Source organism: Phoxinus phoxinus, assembly GCF_949152265.1.
Source record: "Phoxinus phoxinus genome assembly, chromosome: 24".
Lineage (NCBI taxonomy): Eukaryota > Metazoa > Chordata > Actinopteri > Cypriniformes > Leuciscidae > Phoxinus > Phoxinus phoxinus.
The window spans coordinates 1,339,110-1,362,205 of NC_136899.1; the positions used below are offsets into that span (position 1 = coordinate 1,339,110).

The 23,096-nt window shown below is 37.8% G+C and overlaps 1 protein-coding gene across 1 annotated transcript in view; it reads left to right on the forward strand.

Moving 5' to 3' along the window:
* Positions 1 to 23,096, forward strand: part of kcnh2b (potassium voltage-gated channel, subfamily H (eag-related), member 2b) — a gene marked incomplete at its 3' end in the record, with an annotated part of 98,362 nt that overhangs the window by 70,183 nt on the left and 5,083 nt on the right. The window contains exons 5-9 of the mRNA XM_079601795.1: positions 13,624 to 14,058; positions 14,298 to 14,688; positions 19,202 to 19,401; positions 21,081 to 21,333; positions 22,621 to 22,814. Coding sequence (XP_079457921.1) covers positions 13,624 to 14,058; positions 14,298 to 14,688; positions 19,202 to 19,401; positions 21,081 to 21,333; positions 22,621 to 22,814 — 1,473 coding nt within the window. The remainder of the gene's footprint in view (positions 1 to 13,623; positions 14,059 to 14,297; positions 14,689 to 19,201; positions 19,402 to 21,080; positions 21,334 to 22,620; positions 22,815 to 23,096) is intronic.

The following is a 23,096-nucleotide window of genomic DNA, read 5'->3' on the forward strand; positions in this document are numbered from 1 at the left end:
TCAGGGAATCTCTCCTCAAGCACATGATGATTTACAGACAACCGTCATGTTATTGTTCATAATATCTTCCTTATAGTTGCAGTAGAGCTGCGCCATAATATGGTTATGTGACAAGGTTGCATTTATTTAATAAAAATTAAAAAACTGCGTAATATTGTTATATATTTTTACAATTTAAAATATCTGTTTTCTATGGAAGCTTGTTTCCGCCACAGAAACATTTTAAAAGATAATTGTGACATTATTTCTCAGAATTGTAATTTGATATCTTGCATTTCTGACATTATATCTCACAATTCTTATTTGAAAGCCGATAACCGATATATATTGGCCGATAAATCAAAATTTTTATATATTTTTGAGAAACTGATTACAAAAAACTAAAGTCTCACCATTAAAAGCTGTGGACCAAACACACTTATGATGTTCTGATTATGATTTTATGAAGCCGATATGACAGACTTGCGCTGCACATGTTGCACTTCACTGTATTTTCTTTTTTTTGAAGTGATTCCAATCATATTTCAAGCAATTCAAACCCATCATGTTGAACATCTGAAGTGTCTCAGCTGAAGGAAATAATACATTATTAATCAGGTTTAATATACCGGCCAAATTGTATTATCAGGCCGATAACGATAACATTAAAAATGATCATATGACCGATACCGATATGGTGGCCGATATATCGTGCATCCCTGATTGAATGTATTTCTAATGAAGATGCTTAGAGTTGATCTTTAAATAAAACACTCACAGTTTCCTGAGCTATAAACCTCAACCTCTGAGCAATAACATTTTCCTGAAGGCCAGACATCTAGAAATGCAAATGAAAAGCAACAGAAGCACATGACGCCTTTGGCAGAACAAACCAGAGCAAGACGACACAAGCAAACTGGCGCTCGCACAGTCACCTGGCATTGCTTTACGTGGATTATTTTCAGGATACGAGACCACGGCTGTCGTGTGCACTGTGTTCAGGCCTGCCTTGAGTTTGTTCACCTTTAGGATCTGATCTGGGTTCAGTATGAGTGTAGATGGCGGGTAAATGAAGACCCACTGATCTCAGGACAGCTGCTAACACTTTAAATACCATGCGTTTGAATCCTCTTAGTGAGATATGGAGATTGTAGGAGCTCCGGACCGCTGGAGAAGTGAGTTAAGTCCCGATGGCACTCTGACTGAACGCAGGGAGAAGCCCTGGATGAGATGAGCTGAGGATTGTGGGATTGAACAGGTGCATTTGTCCTCTTGGATCACTTTACACCACAGAAACGTCACGGTTTATGTCACTCGGCAGGATTACTCATTGGCTCGTCCTGCAGTTGCATAGTTTCACCAGTAGGTGCACTGTACAAAATGAATCATGGGTAGGGCTGTAAACGATTAATCGCGATTAATCGAATCCAAAAAGTTTGTATTCACATAATATATGTGTGTGTGTACTGTGTATAATTATTTTGTATATATAAATACACACACATGCATGTATACATTTAAGAAAAATGTGTTATTTATATATAAAATAGTTATATTTATATATAATATAAATCATATAAAAATATATATGCAGTATATAAATGCAAATATTTCTCAAATATATACATGCATGTGGGTGTATTTCTATATACAAAATAATTATACACAATACACACACATATATTATGTAAATACAAACTTTTATTTTGGATTCGATTAATCACGATTAATCGTTTACAGCCCTAATCATGGGTCTTGTAATTTTCATTAAAAAAATTAAGGTGATAATTAAAAATATTGTGTATATGTTATTAAGAAAATTGTGGTTCAGTGTTGTATAGAAAATATTAAGAACATTTCACTAATAAAACCAAGAGATAGATTTTCCTATTTTTTTTTAATAAAACATACACAATTTTGAGGCTTGAATTGAGGAACCGATTAAGCGGATAAAATGAAGGAAAAAAGGCTACCTAAGAGAATTAGCTCAATTATGCGGCTTTATTTAGAGACACCATTGTTAGTTCCCAGCATGCTTTGCACATGGCTGGAAATGGAGGGGAAATATTGAAATTAAGTGTCATTTATGTGTTTTGTGCTATGCTAGCAGCATACAGTCTTTTAATAATGCAATATAACTCACTCTAATTCACACACTTTTGAGCGTCAACTTAAAATAAAAAAGCATATTTCACTAAATATATTAAATTCCTTGTATCATATTCATAGACTAAATAATTAAGGTGATTTTATATGATTTGTTCAGATAGATTCCATGAAAGAAATCAAGCCTTAACTATTCAAAAATATTATGTGTAATTTTGTTACCAAATTTTTTTTTATTAAATAGCAGTAACATTTTTTACAGTGTGGCGCCAGATGACTGTCTTTATGAGTGAGTCGTTTGAATCATTCGTTGAACCAATTTATCCAACAGCGCTAATTATTTTACCAATGAAACAACTGACTCTTTTAATGAGCGAGTCATTGAATCATTCATTCATCCATTCATTCATTCAGGACTGAAAAGAGTGGCTGTATTTATGAGCGAGTCATTGAATCATTCATTCATTCATTCAGACCTAAAAAGAGTGGCTGTATTTATGAGTGAGTCATTGAATCATTCATTCATCCATTCATTCATTCAGGACTGAAAAGAGTGGCTGTATTTATGAGCGAGTCATTGAATCATTCATTCATTCATTCAGACCTAAAAAGATTGGCTGTATTTTTGAGTGAGTCATTGAATCATTCATTCAATCCATTCATTCAGTCATTCAGAACTGAAAGATTGGCTGTATTTATGAGCGAGTCATTGAATCATTCATTCATTCAATCCATTCATTCATTCAGGACTGAAAAGAGTGGCTGTATTTATGAGCGAGTCATTGAATCATTCATTCATTCATTCAGGACTGAAAAGAGTGGCTGTGAAACAACTGACTCTTTTAATGAGCGAGTCATTGAATCATTCACTCAACCGTTTCGTTTCAAAACCCGTATCATTTCAGAACAAAACAAATGACTGCAGGTTTTTCTCAAATGTGCTTTCTTTCTTCCATAAAATGCAAAATGAGCAAAAAAGACATTTAGAAAAGAAAACAAAGCCCCATAACAGTAGTTCATCTGACTCATGCTAAGTCTCCTGAAGTCTTAATGTGAGAAACAGAGCCATATTTAAGTCATTATTCATGCTAATCCTTCCAGCTAAAGCTCGCAGGCTGAGATTCTGTTTTAATATAGTTCTGTTTGAATAAACCCAGATGGACTTGTGATGCTCTCGGTGCACTGAAGCATTCAGAGGAATATATGACTATGATCTTCATCTGTAACTCATGCTCTGTTTGAGATTGTGCAAGAGGAATGAAGTCCATGTCAGATACGCTAGTCAGATCTATTTATAGTTCATAGAAAAGAGAGATGACATCGCGTCTGTAGCGGTGTGTGTTTTAATGCCAGAAAATGCTCTGACACGTCATTTTGATGAGGAACTATTAGTAATTTTCTTATTTCTGCTGTGATATAGTTCCATTTTTAGAATTAGATACAGCATATATAATATAATATAATATAATAGGCCTATCTTGTGTCTCCATCACCTGTAAAATGACTGTTGTTATGTCATCCAGTTCCCCTGTGCGCTTTCATGTCTGATGTTGTTGATGTCCACCTGCAATCTTTGATATCGGTGTAGAGAATCACATCAGCGCTGGATTATTAACACTGATGAGGGTCCGGTCAGATTCATCACGGGCTCGAGTCGAGCTGTTGATGCGGTCCCGTATTCGCCCACTTATAACGATTTTACAGTGCACTTTTTACCTTTAGAAATGCCTTTAGAAAATAAATAATGTTTTAAATAAAAAATGTTCAATAGAGAAATAGGCAGTGATTGTAAAAAAGAAGTGATACTTTTAAATATTAAACTAAAACCGCTAGTAGGTGGCGGCAAGTCACCGTCTTAATGAGTGAATGATTGAATCAATCATTCATTCATTCAGTCAGTCATTCATTCAATCCATTCATGTATTCATTCATTCAGAACTGAAAAGAGTGGCTGTATTTATGAGCGAGTCATTGAATCATTCATTCATTCAGGACTGAAAAGAGTGGCTGTATATATGAGCGAGTCATTGAATCATTCATTCATTCATTCAGGACTGAAAAGAGTGGCTGTATTTATGAGCGAGTCATTGAATCATTCATTCATTTATTCATTCATTCAGGACTGAAAAGAGTGGCTGTATTTATGAGCGAGTCATTTGAATCATTCAATCATTCATTCATTCATTCATTCAATCCATTCATTTATTCATTCATTCAGAACTGAAAAGAGTGGCTGTATTTATGAGCGAGTCATTGAATCATTCATTCATTCAGGACTGAAAAGAGTGGCTGTATATATGAGCGAGTCATTGAATCATTCATTCATTCATTCAGGACTGAAAAGAGTGGCTGTATTTATGAGCGAGTCATTGAATCATTCATTCATTTATTCATTCATTCAGGACTGAAAAGAGTGGCTGTATTTATGAGCGAGTCATTTGAATCATTCATTCATTCATTCATTCAGGACTGAAAAGAGTGGCTGTATATATGAGCGAGTCATTGAATCATTCATTCATTCATTCATTCAGGACTGAAAAGAGTGGCTGTATATATGAGCGAGTCATTGAATCATTCATTCATTCATTCAGGACTGAAAAGAGTGGCTGTATTTATGAGCGAGTCATTTGAATCATTCATTCATTTATTCATTCATTCAGGACTGAAAAGAGTGGCTGTATTTATGAGCGAGTCATTGAATCATTAATTTATTCATTCATTCAGGACTGAAAAGAGTGGCTGTATTTATGAGCGAGTCATTTGAATCATTCATTCATTCAGGACTGAAAAGAGTGGCTGTATATATGAGCGAGTCATTTGAATCATTCATTCATTCAGGACTGAAAAGAGTGGCTGTATTTATGAGCGAGTCATTTGAATCATTCATTCATTCAGGACTGAAAAGAGTGGCTGTATATATGAGCGAGTCATTTGAATCATTCATTCATTCATTCAGGACTGAAAAGAGTGGCTGTATTTGTGAGCGAGTCATTGAATCATTCATTCATTCATTCAGGACTGAAAAGAGTGGCTGTATTTATGAGCGAGTCATTTGAATCATTCATTCATTCATTCATTCAGGACTGAAAAGAGTGGCTGTATTTGTGAGCGAGTCATTGAATCATTCATTCATTCAGGACTGAAAAGAGTGGCTGTATATATGAGCGAGTCATTGAATCATTCATTCATTCATTCAGGACTGAAAAGATTGGCTGTATTTATGAGCGAGTCATTGAATCATTCATTCATTTATTCATTCATTCAGGACTGAAAAGAGTGGCTGTATTTATGAGCGAGTCATTTGAATCATTCATTCATTCATTCATTCAGGACTGAAAAGAGTGGCTGTATATATGAGCGAGTCATTGAATCATTCATTCATTCATTCATTCAGGACTGAAAAGAGTGGCTGTATATATGAGCGAGTCATTGAATCATTCATTCATTCATTCAGGACTGAAAAGAGTGGCTGTATTTATGAGCGAGTCATTTGAATCATTCATTCATTTATTCATTCATTCAGGACTGAAAAGAGTGGCTGTATTTATGAGCGAGTCATTGAATCATTAATTTATTCATTCATTCAGGACTGAAAAGAGTGGCTGTATATATGAGCGAGTCATTTGAATCATTCATTCATTCAGGACTGAAAAGAGTGGCTGTATTTATGAGCGAGTCATTTGAATCATTCATTCATTCAGGACTGAAAAGAGTGGCTGTATATATGAGCGAGTCATTTGAATCATTCATTCATTCATTCAGGACTGAAAAGAGTGGCTGTATTTGTGAGCGAGTCATTGAATCATTCATTCATTCATTCAGGACTGAAAAGAGTGGCTGTATTTATGAGCGAGTCATTTGAATCATTCATTCATTCATTCATTCAGGACTGAAAAGAGTGGCTGTATTTGTGAGCGAGTCATTGAATCATTCATTCATTCAGGACTGAAAAGAGTGGCTGTATTTATGAGCGAGTCATTTGAATCATTCATTCATTCATTCATTCAGGACTGAAAAGAGTGGCTGTATTTGTGAGCGAGTCATTGAATCACGACTCGTTCACGAATCACCGCTGTGTTGAAAACTGCTTTCTGTGGAACTATTATTTCATTGCAAAATAGAGCAACCAATACTGACAAAACTGTTTAAAATGCACATTAGTTAATAGGACCCTTTTTTGTTGAACTGTTGTATAAAACTCACATTTGCAATCTTGTGGATATTTAGGAAACATTGCATTCTTGCTCGTTATAATTTATCAACATTAAAAACAAGGGTATGTTTTTGTTCTGAGGAGAGTTTGAGTCTTAAATCGATGCATCTGTGTCTATATTTGTTCTTCATGAATCCCTACTTCTACAAAGGTACATTGTCGAGAACAGGCATCATATCTGCACAGTTTTGACTGAAAAGATGAGGTAATTTGATAGTTTATGTAAATGTTCAGCATTAATGATGTTCATCTTGATCATGTGACGTCATTTCAGTTTATGACACACGGACAGTTTTGTGCATGCATTTTTCCCCTTTCATTTTTCCAGCTCACGTGGCAGAGTTTTAAACCAATACTGTATTTATGAGTATTTTCGAGAGCTGTGAAATGAAGCTTCTGCGTTTGTATTTTTTAAAGACGTCTCGTGGATTCTTTGCAACTTCATGCATTATTAAAGTTTCTCATCAGCAGATGTAAAAGCGGTTTTCTCAATGTTTCGATTTTTTTGCTCCCTCAGATTCCAGATTTTCAATAGTTGTATCTCGACCAAATATTGTCCTATCCTAACAAACCACACATCAATGGAGAGATTATTTATTCAGCTTTAGATGATTTATACATCTCAATTTCAGAAAATGGACCCATGTGACTTTTTGTTTTGTGGTCCAGGGTCACAAATAACATCTGGAGTTCCAGTATATTTATTAAAAATAATTCAAACTATTAATAAAAACTATAATAGCATCTGAACGAGAGTCCTGAGGCCGCAGTAATGATGAAGATTCGAGAAGAAAGCTGCAGTCGGGCAAATCAAGAGAGCATTAGAGAAGATTAATGCATGACTGATTCTGATGCTCTTTTATTATTTTTACATGAAAGTCCTCTGTGATATAAAGTAAAGGACTGATGGTGAAGAGCTTCAGTCTCTCTGTTTGATCCTTTCCTCATTGTATTTATAGTATATTGTATTTATGACAATATGATTTTTGTTTGATTTTTGAGATTTGAGTTTCGCTCGTGACTCTCGGCTCGAATCTTGTAGGATTGAATTATTTATTTTGCCATCAAACCCAGAGGTGGAGAGAAACGAGAGCTTGTTAAGTTCACAGATCCAACGCTTCTATCTATCTATCTATCTATCTATCTATCTATCTATCCATCCATCCATCCATCCATCCATCCATCCATCCATCCATCCATCCATCTGCTGGTTCCATTCTTTTTTTGTAGTGAAAAAATATTTTTTAGTTAAATTCAATTGTCCATTTTTCAACAGCCCATGATCTTCATTGGTCTTTACCAGATCGTTCTGCACTTGTGAAATGAAAATGGCTCAAAAAGATCAAAACTAACTAGCAAATGGTCAGAACAGACCTTTAGAAGATATAATTAACACACGACACATCCAGAGGGAAATCTCCTCCTCCTAAACCTTGTTCAATGCAATAAACTCTCCCATCCCATCAAAAATGGCAAGTAACAATTCCTGACAGTCTTACGGACATGTTTAGGTGTCAGCATGTACAGCCTTAGTGTCTGTTTAATAGAATAAAGGGACATTTAAAGGAGCAGTTCAATCTAAGATGAGAATTAATATCAATATTTACTCACCAAACTCCTTTTAAAACTCTGTTAAAAAATAAAAAACCCAGCATTTTTTAGTGTAGATGAAAATAAATGGACATTTCTAGTCCTAATTGGACTGAATGTTCCTCTATTAGACGTCACAGATGACTCTTCATTTGTGATTTGGGTTAATGTACGATCGATCGCCCGACATTTCTCTTCAAAAATCCATCGCATCCATCATGATTCTGTCCCTCGACAACATTAATGTTAAATTGAACCCCTCTTTTTATCATTTTATAATCATAAACCTCTTTTTTGGAAGTGCTTCTCCTCATCTCCAGTGACTTTGGGAATAAACAGGTCGTGTTTGGGGTTCTTGTAATGTGTTTTGACATCGGTTTGCTTCATGCTGCACTGGGGAGATTTGAGAAGCTTTTTTTAGTTGCAGGGGTTTCTAAAAATAAGGCCTGAAGTCCCTGAGGAGGGTCTTGACGCGGGACGTGTCCGCCATGAGCCCTAATAGGTGCTGAATGATGAGATCGGGCCTTTCGAGGTCAAGAGACCAGATGATTTCTGCAGAAGAGCTCAGGCGTGAGGCCAGCTGATGTCCTCAGACTCCAGGAGGAGTGCAGCTTACAGCAACGGCAGTATGAGTAGCCTATGGAAAATAAATATACTAAAGTGAATTTGAAATATGCTTAGTATACTACAAACACATTTATGTACTTAAAGGATAATTCCGGTATTTAACACCTTGAGTCTATATTGTAGTTTGTTTTGGATGAACAAGAGTGGTGGACAACATTTTTTTGACAATGGTTCCTCTCTCGAGTTTTTGACTATAAAAGAATTGGCCTGGACCCATTTAACATTGGAGTCAATGTGCATGTCTGAAAATGTCATTAAAACAGGCAATAATGTTCGTTTACAAAACTGTTAAACTCACCGAGTGATTAGTGGTGTTCGTTGATGTTCCAGAAACAAAAAGTGTTGCGAAATACAGTTTCTGTCGTGTTTTATTCGTCATTTTGTAAGTTACAGGGTTGTGAAGTGTCTGAAAAAATAGTTCCACTATAGCAAAATAAACGGATTGGAATCATATATTGCGACGATATATTGTTTATAATCATCAACGAACACCACTAACCACTCGGTGAGTTTAACAGTTTTGTAAACGAACATTATTGGCTGTTTTAATGACATTTTCGGACATGCCCATTGACTCCAATGTTAAATGGGTCCATGGCCAATTCTATTATAGTCAAAAACTCGAGAGAGGAACCATTGTCAAAAAAAATGTTGTCCACCACTCTTGTTCATCCAAAACAAACTACAATATAGACTCAATGTGTTAAATACCGGAATTATCCTTTAATTTGAATACCCTGCTATGTACTGTTGGTATACTAGTCAAGTCACCTTTATTTATACAGCGCTTTTTACAATACAGAGTGTTTCAAAGCAGCTTTACAGCGATAATGGAAGAAATAATGCAACACAATTTACTTCTAGAAGAAAATAGCGTCACAGTCCAGCTTAAGTAAGTTCATTTTTGTTTTAAAAAAGTTATTAATTTAGTTAAGTGCTACATTAGAACAACTTATTTTGTGCTTAATGCACTTTAGTTATCCGGAAATAGTGCTGAAGTTCAAATAAAGATGAACTTTAGTATATTTGATTGTGCTAAAGTTGAACTATTGCAAGTTTGCTTTAGGTACACTTTAAATATCTTGCATTTAAAGACTGATATTATACAGAAATCATACTCTCTGTGTGAAATCATGCTGGAGAAAGTCAGTTGAGTTTGTGGCAAAACCTTTTACAGTGCTTGTATATTGTTGTCTTTCAATGCAGATGATGATTCATACTCAGAAAGAACTGAAATTACATTCATTACAAGATTATTACATAAACTTTTAAAAATGCACCTGCTGACTATTTTTCCAGTCATGAAATTTGTCATTTGTGAGGATTTCAAAAAAATACTGTGCTAAAGTCTCGTCTCGTTCTCGTGAGATATAGTGAATATAGACATAGCTATCTATAGATAGATAGATAGATAGATAGATAGATAGATAGATAGATATACATTTAAAATAACTATATACATTTGTAAATTGTGTGTATGAATATGTGTTATAATATATGTATTTATTATATATTTACAGGTGAAACTGGAAAAATTATAATATGGTGCATAACTTCATTTATTTCAGTAATTCAACTTAAAAGGTGAAACTAATATATTATATAGACTCATTACATGCAAAGTGAGATATTTCAAAGGCTTATGAAAACCTTTTCACAATATTCTAATTTTGAATTTGGGGTTTTCATAAACTATAAGCCATAATCATCAAAATTATAACAAATAAAGGCTTGAAATATCTCACTTTGCATGTAATGAGTCTATATAATATATTAGTTTCACCTTTTAAGTTGAATTACTGAAATAAATGAACTTTTGCACAATATAAATTTTTTTTAGATGAGTATGTTTTGTTGATGTTTTTTGATTGTAAACTTAATATTTTTTTTTAAAAAGCATGAGCAAACACTACTCATATTTTCTCCATAAAACACACGAATTCCAGCACAGATGTTGTGTGTGTGGAGACGCGAGTGTTAGTCATGTCTCCAGCGAACAGCGTTTCTGCTCTTTTCAGAGTCGAGTCTCCGTCACCGCGTCTGACGTGTGTTCGTGAAGACAGGCGGCCGCGGGACATTTCCCATGATGACTCACGCAGGAGTGTGTGTCGTGCTGTAAACGACTGTGTGTGAGAGCGGCACCTGCTCTCGCCCGCGGCCTGTGTGTGTGTGTGTGTGTGTGTGTGTGTGTGTGTGTGTGTGTGTGTGTGCGCAACACCTGCTGAGCCCCAGAATGCCCTGCGTTTAACACCGACTGACATGAGGCTCTGATGCTCAGGCCTTTGGCAGACATGATCCTAACTCTGCAGATGTGTAATACTGAGACACGTGAAGCTGAAGATTAATGAGGAGTAAAGCTGGTGACGAGTGTGTGTCTAAAGGTTTCCCATCTCAGATCTCTCGCTCCGTTCACGTGGCTTTGTCTCAATCTCGGCTCAGCAGACGAGATGAAATGTGACATGAACATGACAGAAATTACTGTGTGCTCTTAGAAATCTGACATTGACTGATGAGAGAGGCTGTGATTTGTTTTCTTTCTGGAATTTATCTTTGAATGCAAGTTTTTGTTTTAAAGTCCTCCTGTAGTCAATCCCTTAAAACTCATCTTTTATCACCAAAATTATATATTTAAGTGTTTTTTCCTTAAAATATCTTGAATGTAACTCGACACCCTTGCCTCATTTAGAATGTGTGGTTCTATGAATATGCAACTGAGCCCCGCCTCCACTCACTCACTCACTCAGAGATCCACTGGTTGTCGATCACACGTTGATCTGATTGGTCAAGGTAGTGTGTGACGTCAGAAACACCAGCGATTTCACACCGTGTTTTTGAGACTGTCTTTGGTTCACTGCAGTTTTAAGCAGAAAATACTCAGCAATGCTGTCCACTTATGAACTTACACATGTGTGTGTTAAAGCAGATTAATAACACCACATACACATATAAAAAACATATTATAATAATTTGAATTATTGTAAAAAAAAAAAAAAAGTACTTTGCTATTGTTCATTTGTCTTTTTTTCCTGTCAGCATAAATGAATTAGGACCCGTGTTGTATATGCATCTCTCAGAGTGTGTACACAGACTGCCGTTGTGTGTAACGAGCTCGGTTGTCTGTGTGCATTTAATCATATCCCAGTAAATCAGCAGATTTTTGTGTTGCACTGAAAACACAAGTCAGGACGCGTCTGTCAGCGCGCCAAGCGTCTCAAAGACGTCCTGACAGCGAGAACACATCGCAACATTAGTTCCTCTGCAGCGTGTGTGTGTGTGTGTGTGTGTGTGTGTGTGTGTGTGGCGCTTGTTTGTTGTGCTATAATTATAATGCGTCAAATTGTGTTTCCAAACAGCTTCACTTAAACTTAAATGTGCATGACGTGCATCCGTGCGTCGAAACACTTCATCATGTAAATGGGAGAGAAACACTCAGTCGTGAGCAGCTTTATATAAGACCATCATCAGAGGTCAGAGGTCAACTCCTCTCGTACACCAACACAGCACACTTGTGTCACACCACCCTCCCTCGCCAGTGCGCTCCTGGTTCACAATATTTCACTATATTACTGGTTTTGAAACCTTCACATGAAAATGAATGTGTTTAGGGCTGTCAGGTGATTAAAGCGTTTGATCGAATTAATTACATGATGTGCCGATCTAATCTGATTAATCGCACATTAAACTTGGCTGCTAAATTATCCCCAAAAGATCATTTAACGTCATTATTGTGTTAAATGAGAAAAGCATCAAATACACATTACAAAATATAGCTTTAGAAAGAAATATTGCATTTGATTCAACATAGGATTTATTACACATCAAGTTTTAGGCTAAAAGGGACTTTTTTTTTCTTTCTTTTTTTAGATATATTTACAGACCAAAACAGTTTTGTTAAGAAAAATTATTTGAAATATATTTTTTTACCGCCATACAGCCGAGTCATACGTGCTTAAAAAGACATGAGGGTCAGTAAACTATGACACAATTTTCATTTTTGGCCAAAATATCCCCAAAATATGATTTTTTAAATTATAATATAATTTTTTTATGAAGTGAAACTTGTGGCAGTAAATGTCTAAATGAGTGAGTCATTGATTCATTCGATTTGTTTAAACGGCTGATTCATTCAGGAATGAAGTAAATGACTCCCTTTATGAATGAGTCATTGAATCATTGGTTCACCCGATTGATTCGTTCAAATCACAGATTCATTCAGAAACGAAACACAGCCGTGTGTTGCTCAGACGCACAACAGTTCTGCTTTATAGGTAATATTTTATTGGCACAATTGAGCAAAAACAGACAATATTGTGTCTAAAATATAACACAATATAAACTTCTTATTTATTGATCGTGCCATTCGGGATAAAAACAGCACTCGTGTGATATTGTGTAACTATATTGTGTGATATTATGTCAAATTATATAAATATCTGACAAAAACTCATATAGGGTCATTTTTGCCCTGATATCTTGAATTGTATGCTAATTCTAAATGTATTCTACAGGCTTCATCACGCAGAGAGTTTATGTTCATCAATAAACTGTATGAAATGTAAGATGAACTACGTAGGTCTGTGTTAAATCATTTTAATTGTTATTTTTCAATAGCTAATTAATTAAATTAACACATTAAATCAACAGCCCTAATACACACACACACACACACACACACAGATATGTTTGAAATCGCTGGTGTTTCTGACGTCACACACTACCTTGTAACCAATCAGATCAACGTGTGATCGTCAACCAGTGGATCTCTGAGTGAGTGAGTGGAGGCGGGGCTCATTTGCATATTCATAGAACCGCGCATACTAAATGAGGCAAGGGTGTCGAGTTACATTCAAGATATTTTAAGACATTTCAAGGAAAAAAAATCGTAATTTTGGTGATCAAAGATGAGTTTTAAGGGAAACAAACTTTAACATCTGAATGCACATGCATCTCTCAGACTGCCGGTTTGGGTAACGAGCACGTATTCGAGCACAGCATATTTCTGCTGATGTTCTTTGGTGTATTAATGCCTCTCTAAATGAAACGTTTCCGAACACAAGCGTCTTTGAAACGTCCCGGTGAATCACCCGTTCTCCTCTCTCCTCATCCAGGTTCTGTCTCTGGGCGCCGATGTTCTCCCGGAGTATAAGCTCCAGGCCCCTCGGATCCACAAGTGGACGGTCCTGCACTACAGCCCGTTTAAAGCGGTGTGGGATTGGCTGATCCTGCTGTTGGTGATCTACACCGCGATCCTCACGCCGTACTCCGCAGCGTTCCTCCTGGACGAGGAGGACGAGGTCTCCATGCAGAACTGCGGATACTCCTGCAGTCCTCTCAACGTGGTGGACCTCATCGTGGACATCATGTTCATCATCGACATCATCATCAACTTCCGCACCACGTACGTCAACGCCAACGACGAGGTGGTCAGCCACCCGCTGCGCATCGCTGTGCATTACTTCAAAGGCTGGTTCCTCATCGACATGGTGGCCGCGATCCCCTTCGACCTGCTCATATACCGGACTGGGGAGGAGGTGAGTGCTGAGGTGAGGTGAATTATGGGAAACTTTCTCGCTCTTGTGCTTTTACTCAAAGCTTGCTTGATATGTTGCTCTTTTGTGTTTGCATCTGATGCTTTAAATTAAAGTGTCTGATAATTGATTGTTGCTTAAATGATTAAAGTTAAAATTGAAAATGAAAATAAAGGGATAGAAAAAATTATTTTAAAAAAGTTGAAATTGTAGAAATGAAAACGAGTGTTTTTTTCTGTATCCTCTGGTTCCAGACGACCACCCTCATCGGCCTCCTGAAGACGGCACGACTCTTACGGCTGGTGCGAGTGGCCCGTAAGCTGGACCGCTACTCCGAGTACGGGGCGGCCGTTCTGTTCCTGCTCATGTGCACCTTCGCTCTGATCGCTCATTGGCTGGCCTGCATCTGGTACGCCATCGGGAACGTGGAGCAGAACCGCTCCATCGGCTGGCTTCACGCGCTCGGCGTTCATCTGGGCAAACAACACAACATCAGCATCCCGAGGTCAGGACCCAGCATCAAGGATAAATACGTGACGGCGCTATACTTCACCTTCAGCAGCTTGACCAGCGTGGGCTTCGGGAACGTGTCGCCGAACACCAACTCAGAGAAGATCTTCTCCATCTGCGTCATGCTCATAGGATGTGAGTGTGTTTCTGATATGTGGCCGTCATATCAGTTTCGGCATATCGGTATCGGCCGTCAAATCGGTAGCGGCCGCCATATCGGTATCGTCATATCGGTATCGGCCGTCATATCGGTATCGTCATATCGGTATAGTCATATCGGTATCGGCCGCCATACCGGCATCGTCATATCGGTATAGTCATATCGGTATAGTCATATCGGTATCGGCCGCCATATCGCCATCGTCATATCGGTATAGTCATATCGGTATCGGCCGCCATATCGGCATCGTCATATCGGTATAGTCATAGCGGTATAGTCATATCGGTATCGGCCGCCATATCGGCAACGTCATATCGGTATAGTCATATCGGTATAGTCATATCGGTATAGTCATATCGGTATAGTCATATCGGTATCGTCATATCGGTATAGTCATATCGGTATAGTCATATCGGTATCGGCCGCCATATCGGCATCGTCATATCGGTATAGTCATATCGGTATCGGCCGCCATATCGGCATCGTCATATCGGTATAGTCATAGCGGTATAGTCATATCGGTATCGGCCGCCATATCGGCAACGTCATATCGGTATAGTCATATCGGTATAGTCATATCGGTATAGTCATATCGGTATCGTCATATCGGTATAGTCATATCGGTATAGTCATATTGGTATAGTCATATCGGTATCGGCCGCCATACCGGCATCGTCATATCGGTATAGTCATATCGGTATCGGCCGCCATATCGGCATCGTCATATCGGTATAGTCATATCGGTATAGTCATATCGGTATCGGCCGCCATATCGGCATCGTCATATCGGTATAGTCATATCGGTATAGTCATATCGGTATCGTCATATCGGTATAGTCATACCGGTATCGGCCGTCATACCGGCATCGTCATATCGGTATAGTCGTATCGGTATAGTCATATCGGCATCGGCCGCCATACCGGCATCGTCATATCGGTATAGTCATATCGGTATAGTCATATCGGTATCGGCCGCCATATCGGCATCGTCATATCGGTATAGTCATATCGGTATTGGCCGCCATATCGGTATAGTCATATCGGTATCGACCATCATATTGATATCGCCATATCGGTATCGGCCGTCATATCGGTATCGTCATATCGATATCAGCCGTCATATCGGTATCGGCCGTCATATCGATATCAGCCGTCATATCGGTATCGGCCGTCATATCCGTATCGGCCGTCATATCTCGGCCGTCATATCGATATTGGCTGTCATATCGGTATCAACCGTCAAATCGGTATCAGCCGCCATATCGGTGTCAGCCATCATATCGGTATCAGCCGTAAAATTGTAGAAATGAAAACTAATGTTTTTCCTCTCGTTCCAGACGACCACCCTCAAAACATGATCGGCCGTCATATCGGTATCAGCCGATATATGTTCAGTTTTAAAGTTATCGTTATCAGCCCGATAAGAAAATTCATTTTAAATTGTGACATTATTTTCATGGCAAATTCTAAATTCCAAGTTTTTTTTGTTGGTATTTTTAAGTTTTTAGTAATTTCCCCGATCTTTAATGATGGTTCTCATTACTCTAATGTTCTTACTCAGATGTTCGACATGATGGTTTTGAATTGCTTGAAATATGATTGAAATCACTTCAAAATAAAAATACAGTTCAGTGCAAAATGTTCGGCCAAATAACTACATGAAATTATAATGAGATTAATGGCTCTTAATTGTGAGACTTGTTTTTGTAATCAGGCTCTCAAAAATTATATAAAAATTTGGATTTAGATTTATCGGCCAATATATCGGTATCGGCTTTCAAATATAAAGAATTATCGGTATCGTCCAAAATGTTCATATCAGTGCATCCCTAGTTGTATTATCTCCTATCTCTGTTATGATCAGTGACTATAAACTTATATAGATATTGAGTACATGTTCATCATAATAGAGGTGTAATCAAGTCTGTGTGTGTATAAATGGCCATTTTAAATGTTTTGATTAACTTTGATAAACACAAATCAAGCATAATAGACTCATTAAAGCAGGTCTAAGTTTTGACCTTCATCCTGAATATTCTTGTAGCTCTGATTAAACCTTCATTACAGATGTGCTTGTTTGTTCTGTAGGCTGTATTTTTAACAGAGGCCTTTTATAGTGTGCACTATATGATCAAACCTCATCGTGCCGATGAAACATCCTCCCTTTTTAATTTTCCGTTAACAAATCAACCTGATAGCTCATTTTCGAAGGTCTTGATCGCAGCAATTAATGATAAATGGCCAATTTAATATCTCTGCCGCACATATATCAGACCTCAGTGGCCGTGGAGTAATTTCCGTTTTTATGGCCGGTACAAGCATTTATCATCGGAGCTGCAGAATTACATTTTGTTAGAGGGCAAAAGTTCAAAAGGACAAAATCAACATGACTTCTTCGATCCGAGACAAGATTTCTCATTTAATTAATTAGTTCGTTCAAAGCTGAAGTCACCAGACTGCAGTGATCAGGCTCAATATTCACTGAACCACTACAAACACTCATTTGATCAATTATATGTTTTTCTTCTGTGTTAATACAATGTTTTTACCTTTTAAAATCAGCACAAAGTAAATACAGTTCAACCAATACCATTGAGATGTACAAATATGCCACAGAATAAATAATAAAACATTTTTTTTTTTTGCGTTTTATAGTAATGAGAATGATATTTTGCTTAGCATTACCTTAAAAATTAGCTTAATTATCATGAAAATAATGTCACAATGCACATCATCTTAGTAAAATGGATGTAAAGGTCAAATCTCCAGTGCACTATGATTCACACACTACAAAAGCAGCAAAAACAGCAACAAAGAAGGAGCTAAATATGATTTCTTCTTTCTATCTTCTGTTGTAGTGGTGAAATATGACTCAGATGTGCAGTTTTGACAGGTTTTTTTAGATTCCCATCATGCGATAATTTCTGAAAGTTAATTCAACAGAGAGAAGAGGAGGATACACTGTATTCTGCGGCGCTTGAGCTTCAGTCGCTGCTGCTTTGTTGCTATTTTTGCTGCTTTTGTAGTGTGATTCACAGCGCTGCCCACCTGCAGTGAGTTCACCGCGGTAAAACTGCAGACAGGAGTGAGGATCGAGGTCAGATAGTGATGAACACACACTGAAATCTTTTATGCTCATTCTGAAGCACTTCAGATTTGTATACACTGAAAAATATTTTTTGTTTTCACTCAGAAATTGCTAGTAAATTTCACAATTAAGGTCAGAAATTTGTGTCCGAATTTTTCCCACGTTAAAAAATAAGTACGACCTCATGTTTTGTCAATCACGCTTACTTTCATCCGTCATACATTTTTTGGATCGGGTTTGATTTTTTCTGCGTTTTTCGCCTCCGTAGCAAGCGTTTTGAATGGTGTTTTGACAATTCAGAGACACCAAATCACGAATACGAAAAAGCACATAAGAAAATTTCGGACTCAAGGACCTTTAACCCCTTTTGGGCTTTTGGCATAGCCACAGCCATTACATATTTAAAACAGTAATATCCTATACTAAACCTAAACTAAGCTTGACAAACTATATATCATTTGAAAGGTTACAATCTCTAGTTTTCATATTTGGTGACTGATTCTCAAAATAAATGACAGAGGAGCCGTAATTTATCAATTTGGATCAACAAGAATATTTCCATACTCCTAAGGCGCGTTCAGACCTTTATTATGAAATAGTGATGAACATGAAAAATCATGAAAGAATGGTAGAAACCTCAGTTTGTTTTCATGCCAAGAGTTCAAAAGATAGCATCCATTCAATTCTTTTAGAAAAAAAGGTCTGAAAATGTTTTGAATATAAAGAAAATAATACTAGATTCAGCATTAGTGATGTGGCAGCGAGCTATAATGCACATACGTGATCTTTTGTGTTTCTTAGAGGTTCAAAATCTGCCAAACCATCCTATACTTCTAATTATAGGATGTGTACTTCATAAATTGTATGAAAATTGTAAAAAAAATGGTTCAGATCACTCAAACCACATATGGAGATGGAGGCGCTCTTATATATGGGCGGTAATGGAGAAGTGTGGTACTGCGCCCAAACTAAATCTCACTGAACGCTCATTTTCTGAGATATCAACCTAACATTTGAAATGCAACTTGATCAGATTTTTGGCTTTGATTTTTTTGCATTTTTAGAGTCCACCAGGATTTGAAAATATATATTTTATATAAAATATGAATAATTACATTTTTAACAGAGCACATTTTCATAAACTCAAACTTCTATAACTTTTTTTCTGTTTAACTGTCTTAATTTATTTCACTTCTACAAAAATGTCTTCTTTAAAACAAGACCAATCTTACATCTATATTCCAAAGCATTCTTGAATTACAACCATTTAAGTTCGGAATGTGCATTTTCATGTCTATTAAAAAAAGGGGGTGCCGCTTAAGGGGTTAAACACAAAGAAGAAGTGTAAAACCGTGTTCCTGTGCAGCTTGTTTTAACCATGCGTTCCTGTTCCCGTTCAGCGCTCATGTACGCCAGCATCTTCGGGAACGTGTCGGCCATCATCCAGCGGCTGTACTCGGGAACGGCTCGGTATCACACACAGATGCTGCGGGTGCGCGAGTTCATCCGCTTCCATCAGATTCCCAACCCACTGCGACAGAGACTGGAGGAGTATTTCCAGCACGCCTGGTCCTACACCAACGGCATCGACATGAACGCCGTGAGTTCTCCTGCTTCCTTACACTGACACACTTACATCACCACATTTACAACTGGCCCTATTCAGTCTTCAGTGTTGATCATGTACAGCTCCAGTTCTTCTCTACATCAGTGTCAGTGTTCCTGAACTCCTGAAACGCCTCCACTGTAGTCTCGAGTTTCTCACGGGAACGAACACGCCACAATATTCCTCATTATAATAATACATGCGCAGAGGCCTGGTTGAGTTAGTTAGTAGTGTGTTAAACTGGCGGTTATGGGAAGGGGAGGGACATTTCCCAAACACACTCGAAGCGCTCGACCAATCACAACACACTGATCCAGCCGACCAATCAGAGCACAGTGTGCTTTTCAGAAGGAGGGGCTTCATAGAGACAGGAAGTGAACAGAGCGTTACTGACAGACTGGGAAGAGAGGAGCCGCAACAATGGAGAATATGAGGAGAATAATCAACATTACAGCAGGAGAACCTGTGGAAGCTGGTTTGCGTGACAGAATAAAACATTTTTAAAGATAATTGCGACTTTTATCTCACATTTGCTAGTTATGAAGTCACAATTAAGTGATATAAAGTCACAATTGTGAGTAATAAACTGCGAGTTTAAATCGTGCAATTGTGACTTTATATCATGCAATTCTGTTATAAAAAGTCAGTTACCTTTTTTTGAAATTACCTTTTTTATTTTTTATTCTGTGGTGGAAACAAGCTTCCATAACCTGTTCTAGTAGAGCACAAAAACATCAAGACTTGAAAAGAAAGGGCATAATAAAGTGTGAGTTCATTATAGTACATTATCCACAATGAGTTAATTTAGCAGCTGTCCTCACCAGCACATCCTCGACTATCACCAGCCCCAAACGCAGAGTTTAACGAGATTACGCACTCAAGTAAAGAAAACAAATGAGCGTCCACCTCGGCCTATGAGCTCTTCTCATTAAGGAGCAGTGGAGCGTTCTGATTGGACAGTCAGAGCGGTAATGATTGCTGGGCGAAATTTACTTTTTTTTATTGATTTTGTTTCTCTACAAGCTACTAAAACTAAATCACTCAGCTCTGAGAAGAATAACAACATTACAAACATTGATTTGAAGCCAAAAAAGTTATTGAAAATCAACAAAAAGTAAGAATTTGTGTAATTAACGGCTTTTATGAGACTGCAGATCCCATTAAGCTTTGAAAATGACAATCAAATCAAAAGTGAGTGTACAATATATAAATATTGAACTGTAGTCACTGATTAGGAGTATAAAAACAGTAGGTATAAATATTATACTTACCGTTCATAAGCTTGGGGTCTGTAATATATATATATTTTAAATAATACTTTTGTTCAGCAAGTGACAATAAAGACATTTATAATGTTGCAAAATATTTCTATTTCAATAAATGCTGTTCTTTCTATTAAAATAAATCGTTTTATCCATCCATCCATCATCTATCTATCTATCTATCTATCTATCTATCTATCTATCTATCTATCTATCTATCTATCTATCTATCTATCTATCTATCTATCTATCTATCTATCTATCTATCTATCTATCTATCTATCTATCTATCTATCTATCTAATTCTCACACACACCAGTTGTTTGACAGTAGATTTGGACCGACATTCTTCAAAAGATCTTCTTCAGGATGTTTTTCAGTTTTTACCTGTTGTGTACTATGTCCGTTCAGGTGCTAAAGGGTTTCCCGGAGTGTCTACAGGCCGACATCTGTCTCCACCTGAACCGAACGCTCCTGCAGAACTGTAAAGCGTTCACGGGCTCCAGTAAAGGGTGTCTGCGTGCGCTGGCCATGAAGTTTAAGACCACACATGCTCCTCCAGGAGACACGCTGGTGCACGCCGGGGACGTCCTGACCGCGCTGTACTTCATCTCGCGCGGGTCCATCGAGATCCTACGTGGAGATGTGGTGGTGGCCATCTTAGGTGAAAATACAGCTCATTTAAAGCAAACAAAACACAATCAGCTTATATTCCCACAAACGCCTGTTTAGAAGCCAACATGGTCAAGTCAAGTCTCTTCATTTATACAGCGCTTTTAACTATATAGAGTGTTTCAAAGCAGCTTTACAGTGATAATAGGAGATTGCAGTAAGAGAGATTGGCTTTACAGCAGCTCTAGAATAAAGTTATTGTCCAGATAAAGTTAGTTTTGATTGATTCACTTCCATTGCAAAGATCGTTAGTTATTAACTCAGGGGCCGCTAACACGACACCGTTCTAACAGAAACCCTTAATGCGATCCGGCTCTTCATTTACACGACAGCAGTGTTTCGGGCTCGAGAAAGAAAAGAAGGAACTAGAGTATGTTTTCCATGTAAGCCACGCTAGATGTATATCCTGTGTAAATGCAACACCGTTTCAACTGTAGGCTCAGTTTGACAGATTCTGTTTGTCCTCTAGTGCCACCTACAGGACATCATATGTAAAACTGAATTTACACAGTTAAAGGAATAATTCGTCCAAAAGTCGTTTACTCGCCCTCATGATTTTCCTGTGTCACTTTATTTTCTGTGGAAAACAAGAGCAGATGTTTCGCAGAATGTCACTGCTGTTCTTTGAAGGCCAGTAGTGACTGTCAATCTCCAAAGAGGAATTAAAAAACACACCGTAAAATAGTTCATGCCACTCATGCGCAATACCGTGGTCCAAATCTTCTAAACTCCTTTGGGTGAGAATTAGATCAAAACATGGGAAAACAACAACAAATTAGTGATAGATAGACAGACAGACAGACAGATGATAGATAGATAGATATATAGATAGATAGATAGATAGATAGATAGATAGATAGACAGACAGACAGACAGACAGACAGACAGACAGACAGACAGACAGACAGACAGACAGATAGATAGATAGATAGATAGATAGATAGATAGACAGACAGACAGACAGACAGACAGACAGACTGATAGATAGATAGATAGACGGACGGACGGACGGACGGACGGATGGATGGATGGATGGATGGATGGATGGATGGATGGATGGATGGATGGATGGACGGACGGACGGACAGACAAACAGACACACAGACAGACTGACAGACAGACAGACAGACAGATAGATAGATAGATAGATAGATAGATAGATAGATAGATAGATAGATAGATAGATAGATAGATAGATAGATAGATAGAAGCGTCTGCTAAATGATGAAATGTAAATGTTATTATGGATGTTTCTGACTTATGCTTATGAACATCACAGGGAAGAATGATATATTCGGCGAGCCCATAAACCTGTACGCGCGTCCCGGGAAATCCAACGCAGACGTGAGAGCACTGACGTACTGCGACCTCCACAAGATCCACCGGGAAGATGTGCTGGAGGTGCTGGACATGTACCCGGAGTTCTCCGACCACTTCTGGAGTAACCTGGAGATCACCTTCGACCTCAGAGACGTGAGTCGCACACCAGTATATGGAGCAAAACCACAAAGCCTCTTTGCAGACAAATAATCCGTTAGTCATCGGATTGACGGCTCAATCGGACTGAAAAGCCTTCATCTAAACGCCTTAACCGATCCGATTGAGCTCGATCTGAATGACATTTCGATCCGATTGAAAGGGGTTTACCGGTATTCCTTTTCTAATCCGATCGAGAGAACATGTAAACACTTGATCGGATTGAAAACCGAAACTGAAAGGACTGCGCATGTGCAATGGCGTAGAAATAGCGTAATG